The 15,245-nt window shown below is 53.6% G+C and overlaps 7 protein-coding genes across 7 annotated transcripts; 2 read left to right on the forward strand and 5 right to left on the reverse strand.

Annotated features, from left to right (window-relative positions):
* Positions 1-1,073: 1,073 nt before the first annotated feature.
* On the reverse strand, positions 1,074-1,751 carry J4E78_009790 (uncharacterized protein; the record flags this gene model as incomplete). Its single annotated transcript, XM_049370377.1, has 1 exon — positions 1,074-1,751. The coding sequence occupies one exon, from the start codon at positions 1,749-1,751 to the stop codon at positions 1,074-1,076; it is 678 nt and encodes a 225-aa protein (XP_049217927.1).
* A 611-nt stretch (positions 1,752-2,362) lies between these two features.
* Positions 2,363-3,106, reverse strand: J4E78_009791 (uncharacterized protein; the record flags this gene model as incomplete). The annotated part of the gene is made up of 1 exon (XM_049370378.1): positions 2,363-3,106. The coding sequence occupies one exon, from the start codon at positions 3,104-3,106 to the stop codon at positions 2,363-2,365; it is 744 nt and encodes a 247-aa protein (XP_049217928.1).
* Positions 3,107-4,788: 1,682 nt separating this feature from the next.
* On the forward strand, positions 4,789-5,873 carry SDH2 (succinate dehydrogenase complex, subunit B; the record flags this gene model as incomplete). Its single annotated transcript, XM_049370379.1, has 4 exons — positions 4,789-4,834; positions 4,893-5,291; positions 5,346-5,497; positions 5,550-5,873. 4 exons carry the CDS (start codon positions 4,789-4,791, stop codon positions 5,871-5,873), a joined length of 921 nt encoding a protein of 306 aa, XP_049217929.1.
* A 391-nt stretch (positions 5,874-6,264) lies between these two features.
* Positions 6,265-7,461, reverse strand: J4E78_009793 (uncharacterized protein; the record flags this gene model as incomplete). The annotated part of the gene is made up of 1 exon (XM_049370380.1): positions 6,265-7,461. One exon carries the CDS (start codon positions 7,459-7,461, stop codon positions 6,265-6,267), a length of 1,197 nt encoding a protein of 398 aa, XP_049217930.1.
* A 3,446-nt stretch (positions 7,462-10,907) lies between these two features.
* J4E78_009794 (uncharacterized protein) lies at positions 10,908-11,166 on the reverse strand (the record flags this gene model as incomplete). The annotated part of the gene is made up of 2 exons (XM_049370381.1): positions 10,908-10,934; positions 11,002-11,166. The coding sequence occupies 2 exons, from the start codon at positions 11,164-11,166 to the stop codon at positions 10,908-10,910; spliced, it is 192 nt and encodes a 63-aa protein (XP_049217931.1).
* A 1,757-nt stretch (positions 11,167-12,923) lies between these two features.
* ATG5 (autophagy protein 5) lies at positions 12,924-13,986 on the reverse strand (the record flags this gene model as incomplete). Its single annotated transcript, XM_049370382.1, has 3 exons — positions 12,924-13,117; positions 13,165-13,801; positions 13,867-13,986. The coding sequence occupies 3 exons, from the start codon at positions 13,984-13,986 to the stop codon at positions 12,924-12,926; spliced, it is 951 nt and encodes a 316-aa protein (XP_049217932.1).
* A 319-nt stretch (positions 13,987-14,305) lies between these two features.
* J4E78_009796 (uncharacterized protein) lies at positions 14,306-15,041 on the forward strand (the record flags this gene model as incomplete). Its single annotated transcript, XM_049370383.1, has 3 exons — positions 14,306-14,530; positions 14,609-14,640; positions 14,687-15,041. The coding sequence occupies 3 exons, from the start codon at positions 14,306-14,308 to the stop codon at positions 15,039-15,041; spliced, it is 612 nt and encodes a 203-aa protein (XP_049217933.1).
* Between the last annotated feature and the right edge of the window lie 204 nt (positions 15,042-15,245).

Here is a 15,245-nt window from a genome sequence, read left to right on the forward strand (position 1 = left end):
GTACAGTGAGGGTCTGGGATCTACGTGATGCGACGCGGTATAATGATGCGCTTCGTCCGTTTTTTCGCAGGATATGAATGAAGTTATGCGACACCAGCGCGCCCTGGCGAACAATGTTGATGACGTAGCTTAACAGCCCGCAATGCGAGGGTTCCGGTCACAGGGACAAGGGCATGCCAAGTTGCGGAGCGCATGACCCTGCTACCACGGCAAGTAGCGGGCGGACGAGCAAAACGAGTCCGGAACATGCCAACGCTGCAATCTACACTTGTTGGTAAACTGCCTTGTTGGGAAGTGTGGGCATGAAACGGACTTCCGGTGAAGATATGGTGATCGTCTCCCTTCGTTTCACGTCTGGCGTGGGTGCAAGTAACTTTTGGGTAACGAGGGATTAGAGGTGAAGAGTAGGTACTGGTATACATGTCACGCGCGCGACTTACAGGCGGCACTGACAAGTCTACATGACAGCTTGGACAGGTGTAATAAAAAGACGTCAAAGCGGAGAAGCGCGGTATAGACAGTGGACAGTGTTGTAAGGTGATTACAGAATTAATTGACTCGCTCTGGGGCTCTATGGTCCCAGCAATGATGCGCATGGATCATCGACATAGATTATAATAATACATATCCGCCCAAAAACACGAAACGCTCAAAGAATGTAAAACTCCTTTCCTCCAAGCTGATTTCGCCCTGTGCATGTAGTACCCCAGCATGCGCCGATGAGAGGATGCTACCTGTCTGACTCTTGTTGCCCGACATGTCCTGTGACTGACCGGTGCGTGTTGGCCCTTCTTATCTTACGACTTCGCGGTTTGTCGGATTTCTGGTTGACCATGGACGTCGCTGAGCTCTGTAATCGCCCGCGAGTCGTCGATCGGCTTGTGGTGGCGATGCGCATCCCAGATGCGAGTGTCCGACATGTTTGATGGACATGACATACCGCCTGACGGGTTGAAAGCACGGGTATGATGCAGGACGGCAGCGGACCCTGCAGGTGACAAAGGGTACCGTGGAACCTGGGGACCAGACCATTGCCCCGGGTCCACGACATCTTGTATTCCCAAATGCGTCCATCATTCCATCCTACCCTCTTGCACATACACGTTGTGAGGTCCCGCACCGCAGTGCAACGCGCCGCTCGCCAGCTGCGTGAACTTCGCTTCAACGACATCGACCAAGCAGTGTTCGACAAAGTACCGCGCCGCGAGTTCATTCGCTGCCAGCATGCTCGGGCAAGTCCCTACGACTTTTGTATCCTCGCCCAGGTCGCGGTTCTTGCTGCTGACTACCACATGATACGCTGACCGGCCGTCATGCGCCCGCGGAATCAGCTTCTGCGAATACAGGGCATCGCGCAGGGCGAGCGGGTATGTGCTGATGTCGCCGGGGACGATGGCGGGTTCGGGGCGGCGATGGACGAGCTGCGGTGCGGCGGCCTGGAGGGGAGGGGGCTGCGACGCCTGAGAATAGGGATGAGGCTGTGGGTATGCCTGAGGAGTTGGGGGCGCTGGGCCGCTGACTACCGACGAGGTAGGAGCCAGCCGCGGTTGCTGCTGCTGATGCCGGAGCAGGAAGTCGCGATGCTCGTCGAGTTGTTTCCGCAGGGCGTCGCTCGTGGTCTGGAAGATGCGCTCCTGGACGCCTGGCCCGAGGTTGCGCGAATAGTGTCGCAGGTCGGCGCTGCAGTCGAGCTGCAAAAGGCTGTGTTGGCGATCGAAGCCATGCGAACGTGCTGGTGCTGTTGCTGTCATTTTCAGAGGGGCGGTTTGCGCGACTGGACACGGTTATAGTAGATGGTGATGAAAATCTGATATGATGTGCATGACGCGGATATTCGCAAATCTTGGAAAGGCCCGGAGCCATTCCCTCCCGTATTCGCGTCTCCACGTGATCTGGCGTGGCAGTATCACGACGCGAGGTGTGTCTTATTGCTTTTGGGCTATTGTATCGAAAATTATTTTTGTTATACGTGTTGGTGCGTAGCTGTGCTACAGTACATCTGGGGCTTCTGCGCCAGAGCCATTCCTTGTACATGGGTCGTTACATGACGTCGTGAGATCGGTGGGCGTGAACATGAATAGAAACTGACGATGCTGCCGGGATACTCCTCCAACAAGATCGCGCCGAAACTCCATCAGTGCCCACCGTGAAACGCCATGAATTCAAAAAGGAATCAACCCACTATTAAAATCTCGTTAGAGAAACATCATACAATACCCCCTGATCGTCATGTAAACATCGCCTAGGCGAAACCACCAACAGACCGCACGCGAATGTTGTTACCGTTGCTAGGCGGCCATAACTCCGAATGTGGGACAATAATCTCACTTCACGAAGGTGTAGCCGACGGGTTTGACAAGCTTCAGAAGCCGCCGCCGAACGCATCGTTGGCCTCTTGCTGGAGGGCGTCGTAGTACTCGCAGAGGTCAGGGAAGGCCACTATGGTCTGCTTGACCGGGAAAGGGATGTCGCAGACGATCTTCTCCCAGTCCTTGGGACGGTTGCGCACGACGCGGATGAGCTCTTCCATGCAGTTCAAAGACATGCTGCACATCTTATGAGCCCATCCCATGTCCACGGAACCGTTGAGATGCGCTAGATCCTGTGTAGCGGGGTTGATCAGGACAGACCAAACGAAGTTCTCGTGAGTGGGAGACGGCTCTACGGGCGATGTAGCAGGCGTTCCTCCGTAGGCTGCACCCATTTGGAAGAAGCGCTCCCAGACCTGGTCGAAGAGGCTCGCGAAGGGGCTTGCTGGGACCCTGCTGCGAGAGTTTCCTGAGTCATACTGACCTTGACGGAAAGCCATCTCCTGTACAGCCAGATACTCGGGGATGTCGGTCATCGTGCGTGGAAATGCTGGCGCAGGGTTGACCATGGTGGATGGATGACGCTTGGACTTGCTGAACGATGCGTGACCGGATGAACGCCAGTTATCGGACCTCTGGCCTGTGTGAGAGATGCCACGTTGAGAACCAGTGCCTTTGAGGTGGTTGGTCTTAGCCGGCGCCATCTTCTGCGTGTAGTCACCGTACTGCTGAGCGCCCTGGGGTAAAGTGAACGATGGAGACGCAAGAGAAGGCGGCATATTTCCGTTGACTGTCATAGGATGAGCTCGCTGAGGAGTTGTTGGCTTCGTGTATGTTAGCCACAGTCCCCCGACATGCTAGGTTGAAGCGAAACCCACAAGCTGCTGCTTTGCGTGTGGCATCTGGCTGTTGACTGGTCCTCGAGGAGCATTCATAGGGCGGCTCATGGCATTGGTGTAGCTGAGCTGCGACGATGATCCTCCCGAAACGGAATGTGAATCAGTGGACGCGCTTCCATTGGATCCGTCTTCTGCCACAGTAGGCAAGGACTGCTCGTCCCGCTCGAAGCGCGGACGGAGTGGACTGCCATAGCCACCAGTCGGGCTACCGCCTATGAACCTACCCTTGGTGGGCGTAAGTGCCTCGAGGACTGTCAACAACAAGATTCCACAGAAGATGCAAGAGCAGACGAAAGAGAAGACGACTTACCTGAGGTGATGAGAGAGACATGACTTCCACAATCTTAGCAACAATGATGCGATAACAGCGCTATAGCGGGTGCGGATGGTGCGGATTTGGGGGCGACGCGACCGTGTGAGCGTGGTGCGGTGGCGGAGGGAAGAGGATGGACGCGGCGAAGAAAGGCCTCGCCAAGCTGACAGCTTGAGCAAACAGGCTTCTAAGAGATTTAGTTGCGATAAGGTGAAAGTGAGAGCTCAAAGTGGGGCCCCGGACCCCAGATTCTCGTGATGCCTTCTGCTTTGGTGGTCCGCGTGGTGAAGATGAGTCCACGTCCGGAAGGGGAAAGAGCGAAACCATGACACTGGCTTGCCGTCAAACCAGAGGTTTGTTACAAAGTTCAATTTAAAGTTGGTATAACGCGGAAATCTTCTGGGGCATATCGAAAACTGTTGTTCTTATTATAAAAAATCACGACGTAGTGTGGAACCATAAGGACGAGAGTGCGCACATGCGACCTCAGCACTATAAACATGAAGAGAAAGTGCAATGCGTTTCATACTGAACTTGTGGAAGTAGGGCTTAGAACAGTGGGATTTCGACCTTGCAAGGCAGAGTAATCCCGGAGATACGCGCGGTGATTGAGACAGAGCGACAGATGGAGACTGGACTGCTGGAGAGTTTTGGCAGAACGAGAGAGGAGCATCCGTGAGATTTAAGTAAAAGCACAGTACGTGCAAAGAGAATCAAACCCCCAAGGATGTGTAACATCGGCTATTCCTGAGTGAGTCGGCATTGCAAGAAAATTCTACCTCATCAAGGCCGATCGGCTATATGGCATATGCCTCTAACGTCGGCGTGATATGAGTACAGCAAGCCACTACGATATTACCGACCTTATAGTTAATATGAATACCAACACTGGCTACGCGCAATTGATCACACGAGCACAAAGAAATTGCTTGTAGCCGAAATCTTCGTGTGCTGGGACCTTGCTGAGCTTTGCGATCTATCGCAATATGACTTCTTCAAAGACCTGCGTTCTGGAAAGAACCACACTGGACGAACGATCTTTATGTGCGAGATGACTGTCACAAGTCTTGACGTTTTCGACGATGATGTAGTGGCGTCGAAGGGCCGAAGAAGCCGGAATCGTCCGACGAACATGCGCGACCAATCACGGGTTGGCAGTTGTCATAACCGAGGAAGCTTGAGTGGCGCCCTGACGCTACAACTTCGATGATAGCAACACTTTGATCTTTAAGCCCCAGCCCGCACTCTCCACTCCACACCACACACAATGGCCTCCACACGCGCTTTCACCCGTCTGGCTACCCGGAGAATTGGTACGTACATCGTCCAGAGTCACCGCGACAGCTGAGCACTGCTAACGCTCTTCGACAGCCGTACGGCCGGCAGTTTTCTCCCGCGGCTTCGCCTCCGTAAACGACGTTCACGCCCGCGAGCCCATCTCCAAGACCGCCGAGAAGATTGTACCCGATGCTTCGCGATCGCCCTTCCCAGAGAGCAAGACATCGACAATTGAGGACCCCGAGGCCAGCGCAGATGCGAAGACCAAGACCTTCCACATCTACCGATGGAACCCAGATGAGCCGACCTCCAAGCCCAAGATGCAGTCGTACACGCTCGACCTGAACAAGACCGGACCCATGATGCTGGATGCGCTCATCAGGATCAAGAACGAGGTGGATCCCACCCTGACCTTCAGGCGGAGTTGTCGCGAGGGTATTTGCGGAAGTTGTGCCATGAACATTGACGGAGTCAACACCCTGGCCTGTCTCTGTATGTGCAATCGCATCCCATGAAGGAATTTGGAAGGCTAACAGGTCATGACAGGCCGTATCCCCACCGACACAACCAAGGAATCTCGCATCTACCCGCTCCCCCACATGTACGTTGTCAAGGACCTCGTGCCGGACATGACGCTCTTCTACAAGCAATACCGATCGGTCAAGCCATACCTGCAGCGCGACACCGCCGCACCAGACGTACGTACACCCTTGGAAGTCGGCCAATAGACATCTGCTAACAACGTCCCAGGGTCGTGAGTTCCGCCAATCCAAGGAAGACCGCAAGAAGCTCGACGGACTCTACGAATGCATTCTCTGCGCCTGCTGCTCGACTTCGTGCCCGTCCTACTGGTGGAACCAGGAGGAGTACCTCGGCCCCGCTGTCCTTCTCCAATCCTACCGATGGATCGCCGACTCGCGAGACGAGAAGAAGGCCGAGCGCCAGGACGCCCTCAACAACAGCATGAGCTTGTACCGATGCCACACCATTCTCAACTGCTCAAGGACGTGCCCCAAGGGACTTAACCCTGCGCTGGCCATTGCCGAGATCAAGAAGAGCATGGCTTTCACATAGAGTGTATTTGGACCGTTGTAGTAGAGGGGTAGAACCATCGCATCTTGTTTGCTTGATGAACCTGCGATTTTGCGCAGAAGTTGATACTTTTTGAGCCTGATTTGTACTTTTTGAGATGTATATGCAAACAAATCCAAGCAATTACTTCACCATTCTATACCTGCGATTTACACGGAGAGGGCTGTTTCTCCGAACTTGCTTTTCATGCAACCTAAATCTCTCCTGACTACGCTAACGCATGTGTAGATTGTTAGAGAATATATGTTTTAAATTACGTTTTGTACGGTAACATAAGGAAAACCCGATAACCTTATCCTTCGCAAACTAGTCCGTCATACTTTGCATATCATGCTCGATGTCATTACCCTTATCCAACACCCTCATATACTGGTTAATCAGAGTCATTCCCCTCCGAGTCATGTTCCCAGGGGTTCTTCTTGGGAGCAGGATCAATCTCATACATCATCCACCCACTGAGCGACTGCAGCGAATCCAACTTCTTCTCCTCCGCCCCAGCATCGGAGTCATTGCTGCTAGTAATCTCGATACCCAGCGATCCAGCGACCATCTTCGTCTTGTACTCTGTACCATTGTCGTTCACCAACACAGGCACAGAGGCAAAGCCCGACGGGATATCATCGGTATCCACCCGATGATACGAAACCCCGTCCAGTTCCAACAGCTGTTTATCGGATTCATCGACGTTCCAATCCTGCGTTCCTGTCTTCAGATTATACATGCATTTCCCCTTGTCGTCCCAGAAGCAGAATGCCGTTAGCCAGCCTCCCAGATATGACGGTCCGCTGCCCCCGCCAGAGCGATGGGCGATCTTCTGCCAGAAGTCGCGGGAGGTAACGGCCTGCTCCGGATCGAAAGTTGCGATGAAATTGCGCAGAACAGGGCGAAGCAGATCAGCGAATGTACTCGCTTCGGGACCCAATTCAACGAGTTTCTCCAGCCTGGCGAGGATATCTTCGTAGTCTTCGCGTTCACCCAGTAGAGTGACAGAGGGAATACCACACATGATACTCATTTTGTACGAGAAATACGCTTGCATCGTACCCATCATCAGCACGGCAGCTGTTGTGCGGTCGCTGACTGTGGTCGTGCTGAACGCAGGCATGATCCAATCGCGCAGATCGGGGTCCTTGACATTCTCCTGTATGAGTCCCGTCATCCGTCGAGCTAAGGCACCGATGCCCACGGAGTGAATGCTGCCCACATCTTTGACCTCGAGCTCTTTCTGGCCTTGGTGCGAGACGAAATGATCACGTAGGGCTTCCGCATTGGCGTTGATGTAGAAGTTCAACTGTGAGAGAATTGCGAACCATACGTCTTCCGGGCGGATGGTGAGATGGTGGTGGTAGCTGTATGCATCGAAAGCGGCATGGACGAACCCGTTGTTCGAGCCCACAATGCATGACTTCTGGAGTTCATCAGCGGAGACCGAACTCCGGATTAGCCATTTGCAGGCCTGCGAGTCTCGTGAACTGGTATGTGCGAGGAGCTTTTCTGGGGTGTCGACGTTGTAGGTTCGGCTGCGTGAGCTTTTGGAGTCGTGGTCTGCGACTGTGAGGGTGGTGGGCATGGTTGCAGGAGTACGTGATGGATGATTTTGACTTTGACTTTGGACTTCTGAGATTATCTGAGGATGAGAAAGATGTGCGGTGTTTCATGTAGCTACGTTCGACTTTAAGATGCATGCCGTGTGAGCTTCAGGCTGCTGCTGCCTAGGTATGCCTAGATCAGCCGATGTTTGTGGATTGGTGCCTTCCAACATCTCGATGCGCAGACGCGCAGTTGCTTAACGCTTCGCGGGGTAATCGCGTCCTTGTACTCCAACACCTCACTTTACAGCAACAAGGACCAATCCGGTGCGATAGTCTTCAATCACATCGTCCAATCACATTGCGCTAGATTGGTATGATCATCGCTAGTTCCACCTGCAGTGTGATGCCCGGCTCGGAGAATCGACCAGACGATGCCGTCCTGCAGGTGGCTACCAGTGGCCAATGATCTCGACTGAGAAGCAGCAACTGCGCATCTGCGCTTTCCCCGCCACAATACGACTGACAGCGTGCGAAAATCAGGATATCAGGCTGCAGTCTGGTCAGCATAGCCAAGCATGTGGGGTCGGTGTGGGGGAACCTCAATGACACAGCATGGCCAACGTATACTACTACCACTACTGTGTCTATCTTCATGGCGTATGTTGTCGTAGGAACGCGTCTTCCAGGCGCGGTCATTGAAGACGCATCGTTACCTGGATATCCAGCGAAGTTCCCACCAGATCCCTTGTATGATGCGCTTCCTACCCCACTATCATTTCGTCTGATCGAAATCATTACCGTTTTTCCACGTCTCAGCTGCAAGATGAAGACTGTTTCGCTCACAGATCACACACCTTATCAGGCTCTCAGTTACTGTTGGGGTTCTCCAAATCGGAGCGTTACTTTATGGTGCAACGGGTTCAAGCTAAAAATCTCGCCGAATCTCGCAAAAGGGCTGAAGAGGCTCTACGCGTATGCAGTAGGGGCCGATGTAAAGTCGTTCTGGGTTGATCAAATTTGCATCCACCAAGAAGACAATGCTGAGCGTACCCAACAAGTCCGTATGATGCGATCCATCTATCAGCGAAGTACGCATACCATTATCTGGCTTCCGCTCAAAAACAGTGAGTGTCTCCACAGAACTGCGACCAAACGATGTCCCAACGTCGGATCCATGCAGCATGACCGATATCCTGACTCTGATGTCGCTTACTGACGACTTCAAGAGATTGCGAAGGCCGCAAAAAGCATTCTGGTTGATGTACATCGCTACATACTTTCAACCAGGAGTGAAATTCCGTCAATTGACGACAAAAGATGGAGCGCTCTAACCCAGTTGCTTGAATCGCCATGGTTTGAACGATGCTGGATACTACAAGAGATAGCAGCGTCTATAGCATGTCCTGAGATCCTTTGTGGTAACCAACGATTGTCATGGAAACGTTTCCAGGAAGTCATAGTTTGGCTGAACAAGTCTGGCAGTAAGCATCGTACTGAACGCATGGAACTTGTTAACAGCATCCAAGAAATTATCAGTAGACGCTATGAGGGCATCGAGTTGGCATATCACTTTTCCCACCTGCACGTACTGCTACACTTGACAAACTCATTTCGCTCTACCGATCCAAGGGACAAAATCTTTGCGCTTATCGGAATGAGCCCCGCAGGTTTCGATCCAGGAATTTGGCCCGAGCAATTAGCACCTAACTACGCAAGGTCGGTGCAGGATGTATACGCGGCTGCGGCGAAGTACTGCATCCAGCAAACCGATAGCTTGAGTGTCCTAGCGCAGTTTGCTCATACCAAGGAGGCCGGGTCTACTCCATCGCGGCGATGTTTCCCTTCCTGGGTACCGAGGTGGGACCTTGCGGACTCTACACACCGAATCAGTGCCTTCTCCTTGCACCGGGAGCCTGAGGGTCTTCGCAATCTGACTGAGAAATTCAACGAAGCATCTAAAAGAATCAAGATTACAATGGATCACGATGCACCGTTGAGAATTCTTCGTGTTCGTGGAATGCAGGTCGACACAATCAACATATGTCTCCCTACGGTAGTATCAGATCAAGCAAAGTTTCATGCGGGAGTACCAGAACGTCACGGGGAATATCTGTTAAAGCTCATCCCGCAACTATACACAATGAGTAAGAAACACGTCCGTCACTTTCCGCGATCGTTCAACCACACGTTCTTCCTTGTGACAACAGCAGGCTTGACACGCGAGCACAGAGATGCCCGAATCGAGCCCCGGAAACATTATGAGTTTATCGAAAACCTCGCAGAAGAATGGACGAAATGCCAGTCAGCTCCGGACGACGCAGCTGCGGCAAGCTTCGCATCCTCACTGCTGTTGCCACACTGCTCAGACGAGAGCCCTTTCCATAGGCAATGCCGTCATGAACCAGATAATATACAGCGATTAGCTTGCTATTGGGATCGTTATATTTTCGCACTTCAGCGTCTGATGAACCGCCGCCTCTTCATCACTTCATCGGGCCATCTCGGTCTCGGTCCAGCAAGCATGATGTCCGGAGACACAGTCGCGATCTTGTTCGGCGGAAATGTTCCATATATCCTGCGACCTCTCGAGAACAAGCAATGGCACTTCGTCGGGGAATGCTACTTGGATGGGTACATGGATGGCGAAGCACTCGACAACGAGGGAGAAAATCCGTCTAACCATGAGTGGTTTGAGATGGTGTGAATCACATCCTATCGGCATCGCAAGACGATAAATTCACCCGGAAAACCTATGGAAAGTCATTGTTAGCTACAGTACAACATATCCTTACACGACCAACGCGGCATCAGGCTGTATAGCCATGGAAATTAAGCCAGGAACGTTCCTCTATAGTCAAACCTCGATTCTAAGGAGACATCACATTACATGCGATAATATATCGGAAGAAGCAAGAAACAAGGAGCAAGCGATCGGGTCAGGCTTGTGCTAGCCTCTTCTGCAGTAAAGCATGCAGCAAGACTGAACTTGGGTTCGCAGATGCTTTAGCGAGGCGAGCTAGAAGAAGGATGACGGGGACGAGGCAATTGTCAACGGCCTGCATCGTCGAAGCGTGATGATGGAATGAAGCTTTCTTCTTATGGCGACGAGACGCTTAGGATAATTTGATTGATGCACTTCTTGTTCCTTGACGCGCCATTCGCTATATTGATGGATCCTCAGTGTTAGCTTTGATGTTAGCAATTCTGTCCAATTCACAATCATTAAATGCGAAGACTGCTCAATGGGTATTTGACTTGTTCATTATTACCACGAAGCCCTCTCAAAGAGGCATTCGCACCACAGTACCTCCCCAGCAGGGTCAGCCCGTGTTATCCTATACGCGAATATTCAAACACATTATACACAAGCTCTTTGCCCGGTCCACATAACAGCTCTTATGACTTTCGTATCGGGGGTCATGTCTTGTCCGCCTTGAAATCGTACTGCTCGGCTTCGCTCCAACTTCGAATCAAAGGGGGTATCTTATGCCATGCCTTTGCCAGCTTGCCTCTGTGGTGGGTGTTAGGAGGTTGTATGGGGAAAGAATTGGGTGGCTGGGGAGGTTGGGATAACGTACCTTCTTGTTGATGAACATGGCAATGACGAGGATGGCGACGAGGAAAACAATGACGAAGACGACAATGACACCGGGCTCACGCTGGGCCCAGTTCTTGTCGCGCTTGGCGAGCTGGTGGAGAGCGTACTCGGCGCGAGCGGCGATGGGCATGCTGATGGCGGCCATTGTGTTTGTTTGTGGGTTTCTGGGGTGGAGATGTTAGAAAGGTTGTTCGTACGAGCAGCTGTGAAGACCTGGAAGGATTCCCGGAGCTGGAGAAGCACAGGCCAGACGCATTGGGCGCGTGCGATTCACACCCAAGAGAGGTCTCGAGCGTGAAGATCTTCGGCCAAGGCTTGTCGCGAGACTGGTCCCGATGGCGGTGATGCGATGCGATGCGACACGACGCGACAGGATGCGACAACGTGACGCGAACTCTCCCCGGCAGCTCCAGAACAAGGCGGCATTGAGCTTACATTTACGAATTGAATCGGTCCACTGTTTGAATATCGAGCTGAAGGGAGCTTTGTTTTGGCTGTTGATGGCAACGGAAGCTGGTCAGCGCGATCGGATCAAACCCACGGAAACGGTCGCTAGGCAGAGGGACTCGGCGATGTTTAATTGAAAGGCGCAGGTCGACAGCGATGCAGCATCAAAGAGTGAGAACGAGAAAGCTCTTAATAGCGAGAGGCTGAATGTCCGCTTTTAAATGCGCCGGCTCGCCGAAAATTTCTGCACAGTTGATGAGGCATTTTGTTTGGCCCCGGGTCCTAGCGGGTTGTCCGGGAGGCTCCAAGCTTGCAAGGGTGGGTGCAGCGTCGCTTCGGCCGGGGAATGGGCGCGGGCCTGGAGGGAGGGAGTAGGGAGCGGTACTTACGTCTGAGGCTCGTCCGAGTGGGTAATGGATAGTGGGCGCTGGGGGATGTTGGAGACTCGGGGCGAGGAGCAGCGTGAAGAGTAGATGAAGGTTGGGTCGGGCCTAGCAACCACCCGCGAGGGTTGAGGGAGCTAGGAGGGAGCTACCCAGTGCAGCCAATGGCGCGACATGCCATCATTTCGTCGTAGATGAGCCGACGATCGCAGCCTCACGTCGGAGATACTCACGTTCGGGGATGAGACTGCACGTGTAGTGATATTGAGTCACTATCTGCTAGTTGCCTGTCACAAGAAGAGCCGCTTTGGAGCTTCACCGGTCGTTGATACCAAGCCATCCACCGTAGCACTCCCAGCACTCCCCATGAACCTCTCGCTCGCGCCTCCACACAGTTGCCCAGGTGCGTCTGGCGCTGCAAGCCGCTGACGCTACTCGTCGGCTCCACTCAGTCAGCACCCCTGCCACCTCTAAACCGTTCTTGTGCCGCAGGAGCAGCAACGATGTCATCGTCCATTGCTTATCGTCCATGACTGATGAAGGCGGCGCGAACCCACCTTCACCCTCGGATATCTCGCCAGGGCCGTTTGACACCAGCCGAACCGTGGGCAGCATCAACCGGGCAACAGCAGGCCTAGCGCACCGGAGCCAAAAACAACGCACGTCAATAATGCCTCATTTCCAGACGCTGGCTTCGCGTCGACAGGGCGACGCGCTACGCCGATAGCGCCCAGGCAGACTGGAGACGCGTGGGGTGGCCTTGGTAGCTCAGTGCCGGGATCCTCACTAAGCTTCTGCTGTGCCTGTGCCCCCGCATCTTGGCGAAGCATGGCACACGAGCCCTACACGGCCTTTGAAACGCTGCAGAGCATCACCGTGTCACAGGCACCATCAGCAGAAGCAAGTCTCGCGAGCTGCACGCGCGCCTTGGAACGTCTGAGTTGTGCTGCCGCGTCCGCTATCGCGACGCTGACCGTACTGCCAATATTGTTGCTATCCGGGATCGTGGAATAGCGTCGCCACATGACTCGGCTCCCATGTGACCGCCGTCGCTGCTGGCATAAATCCTTATTCAGCCCATCATAACCACCGCAATGTGCAGCCAGCCATCGAGATATGCCGTCGCGCGCACCAGCTCCTCCACACTCGCGCTCAGCGGCAGCACCGCTCCGTGCAACACGGCCTGCGCCAGCAGCGGACTGCGTCTGCTCGGAAATAGTGTCGGCAATATCGCGTTCAGTGCTGTCCCGATGGTCTGTGGTTGCCCTGTCTGCCGTCAGCGCCTTCCACACCTACACCGCAATTACACGTACTAGACGACAGGTTCGGCGTCACCAGCCTCTGCACTACTCTCAAACTCCCGGGTGCCGTCTCTTCTTGCACCCCTTCCGACGACGCGTGTGGGAGATAGAGCCGCACTGGTAGATGTCTCAGGTTGACGCCTTGCGGGTTCAGCAGCTTCTGGTTGATGGGGTTGTACACCGCAAAGTCGTGGTTCTTCACTCCGCTCCAGAGCTGCGTGCTGTCTTCTTTGCTTAGAAACATGACTGTCTTTCCTGTTCCTGTCCTGAGGTAGTCGGCCTCCTTCACGCTGTGGATGAACAGGTCATGCATGTGCTTGTCGTCATTGTCAAGCTGAACCAGCTGTTCAGAAGGGAAGTCGGAGAAGTGTACTGTGAGTCGCCATGGTAAATGTTGACGCTCTTCCTCTGTACTCTCGATCTTGTGCGCTTGCTCAGCCTCTGTATCCGTGTCTGAGGGATACGCCGGCTCAGCGCCAGAGTAGAGGTCGTAGAGAAGACCCAGTGGATAATGCCATTTCAGCGGCACGTCTTCGTAGGATAACCATGCGTCTTTAGGCGTGACATCTGGGTAGATGAGGCTGCGTGCGAAGAAGGCATGTAGTTTGTGTATGAGTAGCCCGAGATACGATATCCGTGGAAATTGTATCTACCTCTAGTCAGCCATAGCTCATCCGATGTATCATCGCCAGACTATGTCGACACTGCACGTACTAAGTAAGGATCCGACTCGTCGTACGTCCGACAGTCGCCCTTGTGCAGGCGTATCTCGAGCGGAATACTCCCATTCCAAGTGCTCTGGCGCAATCTACTCGCAACGTCTCTCTCAGCCATGGGCGCGAAGCATCCGAGATGGCAGATTCGCCAGCCGCCGTTCTGGTAGCCTAGGCGCAGCTGAGCTGATGGATAGTGGGGTAGGTCGCTGCGCAGGCAAGGCGGAAGGCGCGTTGATGGCGGGGTATGCAGGGGGAGCTTGGGCCTGACGTGCAGGAAACCCTGGGTCTTTTCGCTCGTGCGTGCGTGCGTCTCTGCGACAACCCCAGACCGACTGTCGTAGGAAGATGGGCGCTGGTCGTGTCTTCTTCTCCACCCACAACGCATGTATGACGTGACGCCGTAGATGGGTGACTTACTTACGCACGACAGCTGGACCATGGATGTGGCACTGAGCCGCAAACGCTCGCGCCTGACTGTTGACGAGGACGAGGACGAGGTCCAGCGGAGGAGGGAGCCCTCGCCGGCTCTGCCGCCATTGGGCGATGCGCTGAAGAGGTCGAAGACGCAGTGCGAATTGGAAGAGCTAGATGTTATAAGTCGGGAAGAAGCATGGAGCGTGGATGTGGATGCGATACTGGGTAGCAGTACGCTCGCGACTCCTGTAGGCAGTATGCTGGAAGCGCATAATAACTGGGCAAGGTATAAGAAGCAGGCGTCAATAATTGTTTTGTGTGTGCAGGGGAATGTTCAAGTCCATTACGACCTGCTTTGGTAAGATCATCCTGAACCATTGCAAACCACTACTAACATCCCACAGCTCCGCTCTCCCAGACCTCTACGCGCTCTCGCCCTCTCTACAGCCCTTCGTCCTCTGCCACGACCCCTCGACACATAGACTCCCTTCTTCCGCGCCCTTTTCGTTACCCCTGATACAAGCCGCGACTCCCTCGAACAACCACTTCGTCCGCCTAGGCCTTCTACATCCCCTTGGTGGAGGCAAGTTCCCATTAGATGCACTCGTGGTTTTGGATAAGAAGGGCAGAAGGAGGCTAGTTCTACCATTTGGCTGGGGTGCTGGCAAGCATGCGGATACACCTGCCGGACGGAGTATACAGCTACGGTTGATGGCATTGCTGAGGAGCTGTGTCGCGATGCTAGAACAGGAACAATGAAAGCCCTTTTGCAGCTTACTTCGACGTTTGGACTGAGGAACCTGAGGTTGATTTGTGAGCAGGGACTGGCTCAAGATTTCTGCAAGCAACATGAAGGAGAATATGGCTATGCTTGTAGCATGCAGACACCCTATGGTATCACTGTTGGAATAGTATGAAGTAGCGTGATTGTTTTCAAGAAGTTTGACTAGGTGTGTAGTACTA

This window comes from Alternaria triticimaculans, assembly GCF_023758025.1.
Source record: "Alternaria triticimaculans strain BMP 0046 chromosome Unknown scaffold_23, whole genome shotgun sequence".
NCBI lineage: Eukaryota > Fungi > Ascomycota > Dothideomycetes > Pleosporales > Pleosporaceae > Alternaria > Alternaria triticimaculans.